Source organism: Neopsephotus bourkii, unplaced genomic scaffold (genome assembly GCF_033783945.1).
Source record: "Neopsephotus bourkii isolate Nb327-2 ecotype Australia unplaced genomic scaffold, CSIRO-AGI_Nbou_v1 NB_42, whole genome shotgun sequence".
NCBI classification, from domain to species: Eukaryota; Metazoa; Chordata; class Aves; order Psittaciformes; family Psittacidae; genus Neopsephotus; species Neopsephotus bourkii.
In genome coordinates this window covers 1,364,275-1,378,005 of record NW_026900559.1, presented here as the reverse complement: position 1 = coordinate 1,378,005, position 13,731 = coordinate 1,364,275, and the positions used below count along the sequence as shown (strand labels likewise).

General features: G+C 42.7%; 1 protein-coding gene across 2 annotated transcripts; it reads left to right on the top strand.

Moving 5' to 3' along the window:
• The first annotated feature begins 1,305 nt into the window (after positions 1-1,305).
• On the top strand, positions 1,306-10,527 carry LOC133209006 (NADH-cytochrome b5 reductase 2). 2 transcript variants are annotated; one of them, XM_061347305.1, is made up of 9 exons: positions 1,306-1,380; positions 1,457-1,603; positions 2,332-2,404; positions 4,140-4,246; positions 5,264-5,393; positions 6,873-6,956; positions 7,468-7,557; positions 8,397-8,492; positions 10,283-10,527. In XM_061347305.1, exons 1-9 carry the CDS (start codon positions 1,366-1,368, stop codon positions 10,453-10,455), a joined length of 915 nt encoding a protein of 304 aa, XP_061203289.1. In that variant the 5' UTR covers positions 1,306-1,365; the 3' UTR covers positions 10,456-10,527. The 2 variants fall into 2 exon arrangements, with proteins under 2 accessions (XP_061203289.1, XP_061203297.1); XM_061347313.1 differs by lacking the exons at positions 1,306-1,380; positions 1,457-1,603 and adding an exon at positions 1,948-2,246.
• The last annotated feature ends 3,204 nt before the right edge of the window (positions 10,528-13,731 follow it).

Genomic DNA, 13,731 nt, shown 5'->3' with positions numbered 1-13,731 from the left:
GCATTTTGGTAGTGGCTGCCCTGCGTTTGAACTCAGGTGTGGAAAGCTAGTATTAACAAAGAATTAAAAAAGGGTGGTGAGGTATTAGTTCTCTGGTCTTCCATAGTCAGTACTTCAGTAGCTGAATGTTTTTCTTTCAGTCTTTTTGCAAGTCATATAAATGACAAGCATTCCAAAACCTAACAAAACAGATCTATTATCTTCTCCTTGTTTAACCATCCACAGCTTGGTAGACTGTGACATGATTTCTATCATTCCTTCCTTCCCCATAGGTTTCATCAGTTTGTTTTCTTCCTCCTGAAAAAGACACATCTCTGTGACATGGGCATGCTTCTGTTTTAGAGGGACTACTTTGACCCTTGTGGCACAGGCTTGGATTTCAAAGATGTGTGTTTTCTTTTAATTGACTTTGTGTCTGTCCCAAACTCTGTCACCCTGTCCTACCTTCTGTAGAGGGTAATAACGATACTTAGTCTCTTTTGTGGTTTTTTTTTTTTTTGTTTGAAAGACATTTGAAGCCTATAGATCCTAAATACTTTGTTAGTGCTGCTTGCCACAAAGTAAGAGAAAGGCACAGTTGCAAAGCCCAGCAGGCCAGCAGGGCACCTTGCTGGGTACACTGGCACTGTAATGCAGTCTTTACCTGTAATACTGGTGCAGCCTTAATGGCCTTCTGTTAGGATTGTACCTTTTGCAGGCTTGAGGGAGGATGAAAATGAATGATGCCGTCTGTGAACCTTGTATTGTTAGATAACATTGCAGGCTATTTCTGCCTGTAGGACTTGAACTTTGCTGTTTTACAGGACACACTGCGGCAGACTGGGACAGGACTAGAATTCTTGCACCGCTATTTTATGTTACTGAACATGAAGGCAATGAGAACTGAGGTAGGGGAAGGCACAGGAGGAACAAGGACTGTAGCCACTGAGTGTCTACTCAGGGTAACAGATTGTGTGGCTGTTTTGTGCACGGTGGTCCTGGTCGCTTGTGATGGCCCATGGAGGTGTGTGCTCCCACCCTGGGAAGCAGCACATGCTGTGTAGGAGGGCCCCGCGGCCCTTCCCGTCAGCAAGGTCTGCGTGCGGGATACTCCACTGGTATCTCTAAACGTGCCCTAGCTTTACACAGCACACTTCAAACGGGAATGCTGACTGGGGAAACCCGTTCCAGCGCGGGCTGTGGCAGGAGCGCGGTTTCGATCTGGCCTTGCCAGTCCAGTGCTGAGGTCCGGGTCCCATCTCCGCCGGGGGGCGCTGTAGCTACCGGCGCTGTGGCTGAGCTCGGTGGGCAGGGCCGGGGCGGGGCAGGGCCGGGGCGGCGGGCGGAGGACGCAGGTGGCGTGGTGCCTGCTCGCCGGGAGCTGCCATGGAGGCGCTGGCGGTAAGGGGCCGGGAGGGCTGCGGCCCGGGGCCGGGCGCCGCGTTGCGCCCTTCACCGTCTGCCTTTCTCCTCACAGGGTGTCCCTGTGGCGGTCGCCGTGGCCGTGGTAGCTGCATCCGCCCTGCTGCTGCTGCTGCTCAGGAACACGCGGCGGAGGGACGGCGGCCTCGTCACCCTGCAGGACCCGCTCGTTAAATACCCTCTGCGGCTGGTGGAGAAGGAGGTGACCGGAGCGGCCGAATGCCTGAACCCCCTCCCTGGGACCCAGCTCTAGGGGGTCCTGCTGAGCCTCTTCTCTTCCCGTCGGGCGGGAGCGGGCGGAGGTCTGGGGTGCGCTCGGGGCAGTGTGAGGGGAGGTTGGTGCCTCAGCCGGAGGGCGTGCGTGAGGGGCGGTGTGTCTTGCGCTGCCCCTCTGCACCTGCACTGTTTCTGGTGGGCAGAGCAGGATCCTGGAAAGCTTTGGTGTCAACGCTACTGTGTTGCACTTGCTCCAAGAGGAAGGTAGACTCGTGTCTTTGTATATGTAAATCCTACTTTGGAGCTGTGTTTCTCCCTCAATTTCTGCCCAGCGTGAATCAGCAAGAGGTAACCCTGACAGCCGGTGCTGAGGCACGTTGTGACTTGCCTGATCTTTGGCCACAGATGATGAAATGCGCTCGTTGGCCTTGGGCGATGGAGGGTTTCCAGATTCTCTTTATGTAAAGGCTCTGTAGGGATTGCGCAGACAGGAAGACACTCCTTGTGGAGTTAGAGAGGAAAAGACCGCTTAGAAACTTCTGATCTATTTAAACTTGATTTTCCAAAGCCATTTCTGCTTCCATTCCTAGCCTTTGGCTTGCATGCCAGCCAAGAACAGGCTTAGTAAAGTGTATTGTGTTGATTAGAGTCTGAAATTCAAAGCAATGGTGATGTTGACTTCACTCTGATTTCATTTACTTTGGTTTTTTTTAGGAAATTAGTCATGATACTAAGAAATTCCGATTTGGGCTGCCTTCTCCAGATCATAAATTAGGATTACCTGTGGGTAAGTACTGAAAGCACAACATTACATATATTTATGGGGTTTAGGAGTTATAATTGTACTAGGAGTTCTGACTGGAAAATTAAGGCTCAGCAAAGCAAGGAGTTAAAAGCTGCATCTGAATGCTGCTGTGTCAGAGAGAAATGCCAGATTTCCCAAGGGGCTGTGTTTCTGATCTTTTGTGTGCTTTTTGTTCTGCTTGTGTGAAATTGTGTGGTGTAGTTTAGAACAAGAGCAGTGAAACTGAACTGGGTGTGATGGAGTTCATCACCAGTGAGGATATAAGCAAGAATGGTATCTGTCAAAGTTTTTTCTTATTTCTTATTTGCATTTTACTTCCATCTAGTACCCTCACTTTATTGGTGACTGCCCTCAGGCTTTTGGCAAATACAGTTGCACTTGTAAATGAGAATGAGAACAACTCTGCCTGGAAGCTTGTAACTATTCTGTGCAGAGCAAAGGGGAAAATACAACTACTCTACATAGAAGATGCTGAAATACTCAGAAGCTTTTCTGTTCATGCGCTTACCTTTGGTTTACATACATATATGTATAGCTTCCTCTTGCTTTCTGTAGCAAGAAGTTCATTTCAGACTAGGATTGTTGTCTTCTTTCCCGTACCCTGCCAAACTGATGGCATTGAACCTTGGACCTTGTATTCATGGTAGTCTGTGCGGGGAAAGTCTCCCTTTCTGATCTGCAGATGTAACCCTGTTTGTTTTGTGCTGTTCTCGCAGTTTCCCGTGCTGTATGGCAGGTGTCAGGGTTTGTCCATGCCATGCTGCAAGCACGGCCTTCTTTTGCATCCTGCCTGTCAAGGGCAGCAGTCTTTCTCCAGGTTCTTACCTGGCTTGTATGGGAAAGGGTAATTGAACTGTCCACACTAACTAGACAAATGATAAATGAATTGAGAAGTGCCCCCTAGCGCTTGTGTTTATCCAGGCTGTATTCTTAAAAATCCAGGAGTAAGATCCTGAAACTGTATGTGCCAGATTACTTTCTGGGAGATTCCTGCCTTCTGCTTTTTTACCAGGATCATTTTGCTACAAATCAAAGTGTTTTCTGCCAGCACTGTTCCTGCTTTTGTTTTTCCGTGCAGCTCTGTAGATCAGTGCTGTCTGCCCGAGGAGATTCCTCTTGGCAAGGAGTTTCAGTTCTTTTAATCAGCAGATTAAAAGGGTGCCTTTTAGAGTCTGCCTCTTGGAGTGTTAGGTTGGGCAAAAAGCTGTCTGTGGACAGCAGTGTCCAATGCTGTGGCAGCTGCAGCATTACAGAGGTAGGAGTTATGGAGAAGGAATATGACCCAAGGCTTTGTTCTTGATGTCTTGGTGCAGCATCTCTGGAAAGTTTGTTCTGAGAGGCAGTTGCTGTTAAACCATAATACTTACTCCTTTGTGAGCTGGTGTACCCTTACTTGCACTTCACTGATAGATGTGAGAACAGCAGAACATACAGAGCACTTGAGAATGAGCAACAAACTTTCTATATCACTATTTTATAGTAAGTTTCCTACTTTTCTTGTGGCTTATCTTTGTAACATAGCAGCAGTCCTCAGTTACCCTGTGCTCCAGAAACTTTTGCTGCAAAAAGAGACTAAATGTTTTATACAGCATTTATTTGGTACAGACTTTCTCCATCATTGCTTGTGTTTAATGGTTTACAATACCTGCTTTTCTCTCCCATCTTTTCTTCCAGGGGTGAAAAAATAAATAATAAGTTTGTAATTCTTTCTCCCCAGGCCAACATGTTTACCTTTCTGCAAGAATTGATGGGAATCTGGTGATTCGAGCCTATACCCCAGTTTCCAGTGATGAGACAAAAGGTTATGTTGATTTAATTATAAAGGTAAATTTTGATTTCCTTTAATTTAGATAAATTGCTAATTGGAATGACTTCATTTTAGGGAAGTATAGAGTTTATTTTGATTGATTGTCTTTCCAGCAGCGTGACTTCATGGCAGACAACTCATTTCACATTATCCTTGACTAGTGAGTTGTATCCTGTGTATCTGCTGTATGTCACTGAGGGACAGCAGAGGTAGGGTAGATGGAGAAGGGAGTCACTTCCTTGGCAGTTCTGAAGGAACCTCTGTAGTTACCTTTTAACTGGTAATGCATGAATAGAAATTGCTCTCCCTTGAGATGCCTATGCTGCTTCTAACTGCTAATAGCTGGAAGTAGAAAACAAATCAATAAGAACTGCAAATTTTGCTGATGCTAGAGAGATTGTAATTATATTTCTGTAAGTGTCAGAAGTTGTTGCTAATGTGTTTATTGATTAAGAATATAGGATACGGAAACAAGGGAAATCATGTAAGCTGGGGAATACAGGATGATTTGATCCCAGGACTTCTGGGTTCTCTAATCCTTTTCTATGATAGAGTCTGTCCTTAGGGAAAAATCTGGGCTATTCTGTGTGCTCTGTTCTTCAAGTATGGTGAATTGTTACTAACTACATAATACTTATTATGTGCTTTGAAACATGAAAAACCTATAATGTGGCTCAAGTCTCTGGGAAAGGCTTGAGAAGATGCAGCAATGCTGCTGTTTTCAGGAGTGATTACAAAAATGGAGTAACATGAGGCTCTTGCTGGAGCAGTAGTGAAGTGAGGGCACCAGTACGTAATCTGGCTGCCACTATTTCTGTTAGCCTGGCTGTTAGTAGAGAGCATGGGGACATCTGTCTGACAGAGCTTATTTTGGCTGCTTCCTGTTGCAAAGCACAACAGGTAACTGGGAGCAAAGAACTCAGTTTCTTTGTCAGATGCGGAATGTCAGACCTGCAATATTGTGTACTACAGTCTTGTAATACTGTGTGCATGAAAGGTAGAGGGTGATACCATGCAAATTATTGCTTTTACAGGTCTACCACAAAAATGTGCATCCCAAGTTCCCAGAAGGTGGGAAGATGTCCCAGTACCTTAATGACATGAAGATTGGAGATATTATTGATTTCAGAGGGCCAAATGGGCTCCTTGTCTATAAGGGGGCAGGTATTGTGACATGAAGGTGGGAAAGCAAACGGGAGGATTTTGTGCTGGTTATTTTTAGTTTTATAAAACTTGATAACTTTGTAGCAAATCTTCTTTTTAAAAAGTGTGAAAGAGAAAATCCACCTTTCCTGGTCTTGATCAAGAGCCCATCAGAGTTCATATGATGGAAAGGAGTACTTTGTGTTTACTTTGTGTGAGGAGTAGCTGGTCTCACTCCTGGGACCATATCATGTCAGGAAATCACTATTGCATTATACTACTGAGAAGGCTGCACTGGAAATAATACCTCAGCTATATGTATGGAGGGAGATGTTCCAGATGCTTCTTAACTAAGGGAGGCTGTGGCCTAAAATGCCCACTGAGACTCTCAGTGTTGTAACTGAATAACCTGCTGATGAGAGCCAGCTCCATCTCATGAGTAAACCTGTTGACTGTGAGGAAATGAGTTCAGAGAAGTAATCCTCTTTCACGATGCAAGTGAAAGATTTTGCACTGATGCTGGCTGAAAGGGACTGTGCACTTAACTCTTACTTCAGGGGTATGTAAGTGCTCACTACTTCTCTGGATCGTGACCTTTCATGATGAGTAATAGACTAATGAATCTGTTGCACCTCAGGAAACAAGTGATGCATGTTTTGCAAACATTCCTTTCTGCTCTGCTTTGGCTGCTAGGGAAGCTTGTTACTAGTTACTTATCTCTTAAGACTGGAATATGTATAAAACACTTTTTGTATAAAACACTTTTGATGGGCTTTTCATTTGGTTTGGTCCTTGGAGATTAATTCAATCACAATTCTGTGGTAGGAATGGTGTACCCAGGTGTAGAGGAGCAATGGCCAAGGTGGTCTCTTCACAGGATAGCAGGAGTCACCCAGCTTACTACGGGTGTCACAGGAGATCTCAGTGACTGGAAGTGAATTACAGTAATAAAATACTAATCTTTGCAGGGGTTCTTGCTTGATGCTGGTTTACTTACAACTCCATTGACAGTGTACACATGCAAATGGTGAAATCCATGGTGCAAGTGAGCATGATGAAGATGTCTTTAACCTCTGTCGTAGGGGCTGTGGTTACCTTTAGCTACCACCAACGTTCACAGATGCCAAGTTGTGTTCTAGGCATGATGTGGGACTCTTCTTCAGGGACTGTAGCAATAGGACAAGGGGTAACAGGTTTGAACTTAAACGGGGGAAGGTCAGGTTAGGTATAAGGAAGAAGTTCTTTCCTGTGAGGGTGGTTACCCACAGAGGTGGTGAATGCTCCATCCCTGGCAGTGTTCAAGGCCAGGCTGGCCAGGGCCTCGGGTGACATGGTTTAGTGTGAGGTGTCCCTGCCCATGGCGGGGGGTTTGGAACTAGATGATCTTAAGGTCCTTTCCAACCCATTCAGCATTTCCAGATCTGTCCTAATTGCTAGCATATAGCAATCCATGTTTGTTTTGGAGTTAATATACCTATAGCTTTTGAATATTTCTTCTAGGTACCTTTCTTATCAAGCCTCATAAGAAGTCTGAAGCAGAGAAGAAGTTTGCAAAACATCTTGGGATGATAGCTGGAGGAACAGGTAAAACTATTCACATCCTGTGGAATGTCTAGAGAGCAAATATCTTTATGGGTATGTGTGAGAAGTATCAAACATGGTACTTCAGCAGCACAGCACTTACACCTGTATTTCTTTTCCTAGCAACTCTGAGGCTTTCCAGTGGCTTGAGCTCATTCCTGGGAGCTAGAAACTTCAGTTTTAATCTTGATTTACAGTGTGACCTCAGAGAAGTCGCTGTCTCTCTGAGCATCATTCTCAATGACCAAAAATGTTTTAGGACCATATCTTGGAGGCACAATAGCTGTATGTGATAGAGAATTCTGAAGAGGAAAGCCCCAGATAGAAGTACTTTGGGTTTGGATTGGTTGGGTGGGTTTTTTTAGACTGTTTGTAATAGTAGAATCCCCCAAGCTCTGCATTTGTCCCTGTGCAAACTAAGCTTCCACTGAAGACTGCTGGAAGGCAGCTTTAATACTGAAACTGCAGCCACAGAAAGAAGTACCCAATTTTTAACCACTCTGGTTTTTAACAGGAATAACTCCGATGTTGCAGCTGATTCGTCGTATCACAAGTGATCCCAAGGACTCCACTAAATGTTATCTTCTTTTTGCGAATCAGGCGAGTGTACTGACTCATCTGTTTGTCCTTCTTTAATGGCCTACCTTCTCTGCTGGCCTCTGAGCTTTCTGAAGTGATGGCCATTGACCCCTGGAGAAAATTCTGCTTTGCATGTTTCATACTCTTCCAGGGTCCTTGGGTTTGTGAATTTCACCCAACCATTTATGAGAAAATTTTATCTGGGATAGGACATTTAAAAATGATCAGCATGGGGAGGAGCAGGAGATGGTTGTTATTTAAGGTCTTAATATAATGTCTTGGAGTAAAACAATTTAAAGAGAAACTGAATAAAAAAATGATCCATAAGACTTATAAATACTTGCATGGTGCTCTCACAGTTCCCATGATCATCTTCTATTTGTTTTGAAGATCACTCCTTATAGTTTCACTTGTACTCCCTAAGTCCTATATTAGGGAATAAATACTGTGAACAGATCCTGATCCCTCTACTCATTTTACTCCTTTGCTGATTCCACGGAAGATTTTGTTCGGTTAGTCTGTTTCTGCAGTCAACCATGCTGGTATACAGGGCCACATTTGCCAGGCTCAGAAACAAAGTCAGTTAATTGTGATTTTTACCCTGAATTTAAAAGTTGTTAAAATTTCCATCTTTAAGTCAGTGTTTAGGTGGCTATTACGTCTCATAGGTTGTTGTTCCTAATCTGAATTTACAGAAGCCTTTAATGATAATAGCTATTGTGCATGGGGGGTGGGGGAAAACCCACTTGTTTTTTGTTTGAATGAGTTATTACTGCCTTTGTCCTGTTGAATGCCACATGAGCTCACCTTAGAGGGTACCTTGAGGTGGGTTGGACCTAAACTGCGGTCTCATTTTGCAGACAGAGAAAGATATATTACTGAGAGCTGAGCTAGAAGACATTGCTAAGAGGCATCCTGATCAGTTCACTCTTTGGTATACACTGGACAGACCTCCACAAGGTAAGCTGCTGGTACACACTGGAAGTGTGTTTGCTGGTCACTGTTTCACTTGTGTTCAAGAGGGCATTAGTATAATACCAAATCCTCCTGTCTTGCACTTCTAAATGACAAAGATGCTCCTCAGAAAGAAGTCTTACCTTAACACCTCTTTTGAACAGTGATCTAAACCAGGTGGGTCTTAGAAAGTGAACTAAAATTAACTCCTCTCACGTCAGACAAGTTATTCCGTGGATCTTTTGATGTATTCTGCAAGGTGCCAGTTTTGGGGACTTTTCAGTAAAAGTTACAGCCCTGTTTTGAGCTATTGCTCCAATCAGGTTATGTTAGCATTTTGTAGGCATTAAATTGCTTAATACCTGTAAATAGTACAGGCACATCTTTGTTTTGCAGCAGCTCTAGATTAGATTCTGGTAAAACAAACAGAGCTGTCATGTGTATAGATAAAGGCATTAACTGTAGGCTGGTGTAGCAATGAATTGGAAATGGAAGGAGAGGTTGTATTTACTGAATCTTTTCTGACACTTGGGTAGTCATGTTTGCTGCTGTTGTAAGTGATCTGAGCTTTTATTTAACAAACATAAGAGCCAAACTGAGTCAGATTGAAGTTCTGTGCCTGATGTCAGCAACAGCCATGAGTAGGAGGCCAGAAAATGCTTTGATACTCTTCCAGTCTTTCATATTTCTCAGTTCTGAGCCAACTACAGCTGCAGTAACACTCAGTGGACTACTTCTTTAAGAACTTAGAGTGTCTCATTTGGAGCCCACCTGAGCTTTTTGGCAGTCTGTTCATTAGCGGTTCCACAGGATTAGCACTTTTGTGTGAAGAATGACATCCTCTGGTTTGCATTTGCCTCCTAATTCATGTGTTGGAAGAGGTATGAATAGGTGCCTATCGACTGTCTTCACATTACTAATTTTACAGACATCTGTCAGTCGTGCCTGCTGCCCCATCTCCTGTACTCTGACAGCTGCTGGTCTCCCCATGCAGCAGAGATTATGTACCTTTGCTCATCCTTGTTCCCACAATCTTTTCCAGCTCTACTATGTCCCTTTTTAAGCTGAGCAGCTCAGCACTGAACAGTGGCAGTCAAGATGCAAGCAAACTCAATTTTTACTTTCCCTTACCTGATACTCCATAACATTTTACATGCCTTTTGACTACTGCTGTTTTCATAACCCCAACATCTTTCTCCTGATGACGTTAAAGCATGTACTCTTTTTATGTGAAGGCAGGATTATTTTCCCTACTTGGCTACTTTGAATGGCAGATGCATTCAATAATATTACTGCTTAAAATAATTTAGCATTTCTTTCCTCTGCTTTTTTCTTAGCCCTTTACACAGCAGGACTTTTGCCATCATCAAACTTTGTCACCTCATCACTCGATCTCTTTTCTATTTTTGTATTTTTTCGTGTGTTGGATGGGCACAGGTCTCAATCTCTCTCCCTGCACAACTGTCCCAGGTGACCTCTCTCCACTGGAGAAGCTAATTTAATGTACTCTTCCTGTTTATTCAAACCTGCTGTCTAATTTCTTTTAAATCTATCATTTATTGAGAACTTCCATGTCTTATCAATGAGATCCTTGTTACACACATGCTTCTTGTTCTTGTGGAAGGGGACCACTAGGTTTGAGCTCAGTGAGAGATTTAACCCTCTTTTGGCTCGCACAGTGATAGTGGCTTAACCTCACTGATTCTACAGCTACTTTTCAAGTACAACAGAGGCAGTTTTAAAAGGCTTCAGACTGTTTAGAGATTCAAATTAACAGTTTAATCTCTCTGTTTCAGATTGGAAGTACAGTTCTGGCTTCATCACTGCAGAGATGATTCAAAGCCACCTCCCTCCCCCTGGCAGCGAGACACTCATTCTCCTGTGTGGGCCACCACCCATGATTCAGTTTGCCTGTCAGCCCAACCTGGACAAACTTGGCTATCCCAAGAGCAGTACATTTTCTTATTAACACTGATGTCATCTGATACTTTTTCCTAAGTACTGTGTGTTTTCCTACAGGAACAACTGGTATGTAACTGCAGTATTTTTTGTGTGTGTGCTTCTTAACAACTTAAAAGAATTCCTGTGGTTTATAACTTCACAATTACCTTTGCATATTTTAAGAAACAAAACAATTGAGAAACAAAACAATTAAGAGTAATTGGAGAGGTAGGACAGAGGTAAAACCACTTGTTTGTTGACATGGGTGTGGAATTTGGGAGAGGGCTGTGAAGCAGGACTGGCATTGTTTGAATGTGCTCTGCAGGTAATTAATTTAGGAAATCCTGGGGAGGACAGTACAAAGAACAGTCTATTTTCCTCCCCTTTGTTTTTTTCATGCTGCTTCACACCCTTTCCTAACAAACTGAAATACCAGAGACTATGTTATTGAAGAATGAACAGAGTTTGGGCAACATGCAAATTGCCTATTATTGTAACAAATTATCAGTAGTGTGAAATTTATTTAGGAAGATGAAATAACTTCATGCTGTCTTCTAACAGCCTTAGCTAAATCACTGTCAAATGGATAGAGAAGTTCTGGGCTGCATATACAGACATGACTACTGTTGTGATTCCATTTGAATGTCATTCCCTACATGCACTGCTTGCTCTTTTGGCAGCTTCAGAAATCTCCTCTGCTTACGAGAAAACACTGTTTCTTACTTTCTATCGTAAGCTATACTGAGGTGATCTTATATTTGGGTACTCATCTTAGTGTTGTTTACCACATACACAGCATTTAATTCTTAGCCTTCAGCACCTGAAGTACCGTACTGCATGTTCGTCTCCAGGAATTAGTTTATCCTGCAGTTGTTTCAGGGTCTGGTGGATTCCTGACTTGTGATGTCACATCCCAGACTTGTGATGCCAGGGGCTAATGAATATGTTTACTGAATATTTTTACTCATATAAAACAAAACAAAAAGGAATCTACTAGCTAAAGGTTTTTGTACTTTATCAGTTACATTTGCAGCAGCGATGAAAAGACAGACACAGGGTTTCATACTATTGATTCTGTCCCAGGTGAGAGATCAACATGTATGTTTCTGTTAGAGTCATGCCACAGTCAGCAAGAGATGGAGGAACACTCAGCATTTATTCACAACAGTCAAAAAATATAAGCATTTATGCCAGTGTTACGCTAGTTAGGATTTCTTACTTAGATACATGTTTTAAAAATACCAATAACTTTATAGATTGACTATTCACAGCCAAGTTAGCAGACCACCACACTGAGTTATAAATATATCATCAAAAGAAGACTGAAAATCTGCTTGGAACATCCCAGTGATATTAGGGCTGCCTCTGTTAGAGCAGCTTACCTTATCTGTAGTGCTGTAACAAGTCTGGTGACTAAATAACCCAACAAAGTATTCCAGATGCCCATAGCACATGGTTACTAGTGATGACTGCATTGCCAGATGGGAGTTGTACTGGCCTGGTATATTCAGTACCTTTTGTTAAGTATTTTTAGTTAGCTGATGTGTAGACTGATTTCTTGTTCCTTTGAATTTTCCATTAGAATTTCATTGTTCAAGTGATTGAAAAATAATTTGCTTTGGTTTTACTATTTTGGACAATAAAATCGTGTTTAGCTTCTAAAATCTGACTGTACAGTGCAGGGTCTCTCATAAGAGGCTCAGGGAGTGAGGAGCAGAATAGGTCACCTTTAACAAGTGCCACTGACAGCTCATGAAGAGCTGTTGCTGCATACCTGGAAGAGTACCAGAGATTTCCCCCTTTGTAACATGTAAACCAACACCCTGCAGGGGGAAGAGTAATGCACACCAACCATATGCTTGCTAGGTCTTTACAATTGAGGCAATTTCCTTTCTGGTATTTCCCTGTTAACTAAGATAACAAGTTAATTCCTTATTAATACATGAGAGGCACATGTCAACTGATGCCACAAGTAACTGCTGCTGTAAAGGAGATGCCTTCACCTGCGAACTGCCCCTCAAGTGAGTAATGAGAGGCTGTGTTTTCCTCTTTTACAGTGCTGCAGTCCTGCCTAGCTCAGTAGAATAGCAGCAACTCTCTTTTGTCAGCTGTTTTAAAGAAACAAATATTTATTTTATTAAGGTGCTTGCCTGATGCTCCTTAGTGGCATTGTACACTTCACAAAGCAGTAACTTTTGTCTCCTATTGCTAACAAAGTATTCTATGAAAATCTAGATGTAGCTGGAATGAAAAGAGTGCTGTTTACTTTCAGTTCTATCCTTTACAGCATCATCAGTTGTCATGCAAACATTACAGAAGTGTTTCTACTGTAATCTGCAGTCCTCAGAACTGTTTTCAGCCATACATTTAATTAAGAAATAGGTTTATTACCTTTCCTGTCTTCCTGAGAGCCAGTACTGGGTTTCAACCAGGAATGGGGCTCAGAAAATGTGGTCTGAACCATTTTGACTGTTCAGAAGGCTTATGAACATCCTGATGCTTGCACATGTACATCAGTAGTACTAGCCATTTTGGACAATGTATAGACAGAGCCCATTCAGTTGTTCCAATTAAAGAACTGTCATGTAAAACCAGGCAGTGGATCATGCTGGAAATTCTGTTGCACTCACCCTACAGAGTGCAGCAAACACCCTTCTTAAAGTTACATTTTACATTAATTAGATGTTGTGATTTCTCCTTGATAGTGACCATCTCAGTGCACATATAAAAATCATCACGTCAAATAAAGCACCAGCTTTTGATACATCAGTTTCTCTGGCTGCCTCAAAGTTACATATCCTGATGGAGTTGTTCAGCATCCTTTTGAGTTAGGTCAAGATTTATGAATGTGCTGTCTTGTCATCATCCTGATAAAAACAAGGCCTTGATGGATACCATTATGTTCTAGTCTTCCCTTTCTACACTGCACTTAGATAAAAAGAGGGCAGGACATGTGCTAATGAAAGGGGTGAGAGATTAAAATCCTTTCATGGGAAACAGGCTGGTAGTAGTAGTTGGTGAGGCAGTACTCACCAGCATCCATCTGAATGTCTAGGTAGCTCTGATTAGTCCACACGGTACAACAGAGTATTAATCATTCCTGCATTACTAATTAATTGTAAAAAAAAAAGACAAAAGATCTTCCATATACAGTATGTAAACATACCATGTAAAAGATGACTGAATAAAAGGGTGGTGCCAGCCTCAGCTTTCCAGAGTCTGCTGTGAGTATTCTCTCTCAATGCTTATTTCACATTATACAGTAAAGAAAATCACGTGGAGGAAGGTTACCTGTAGAGGAAGG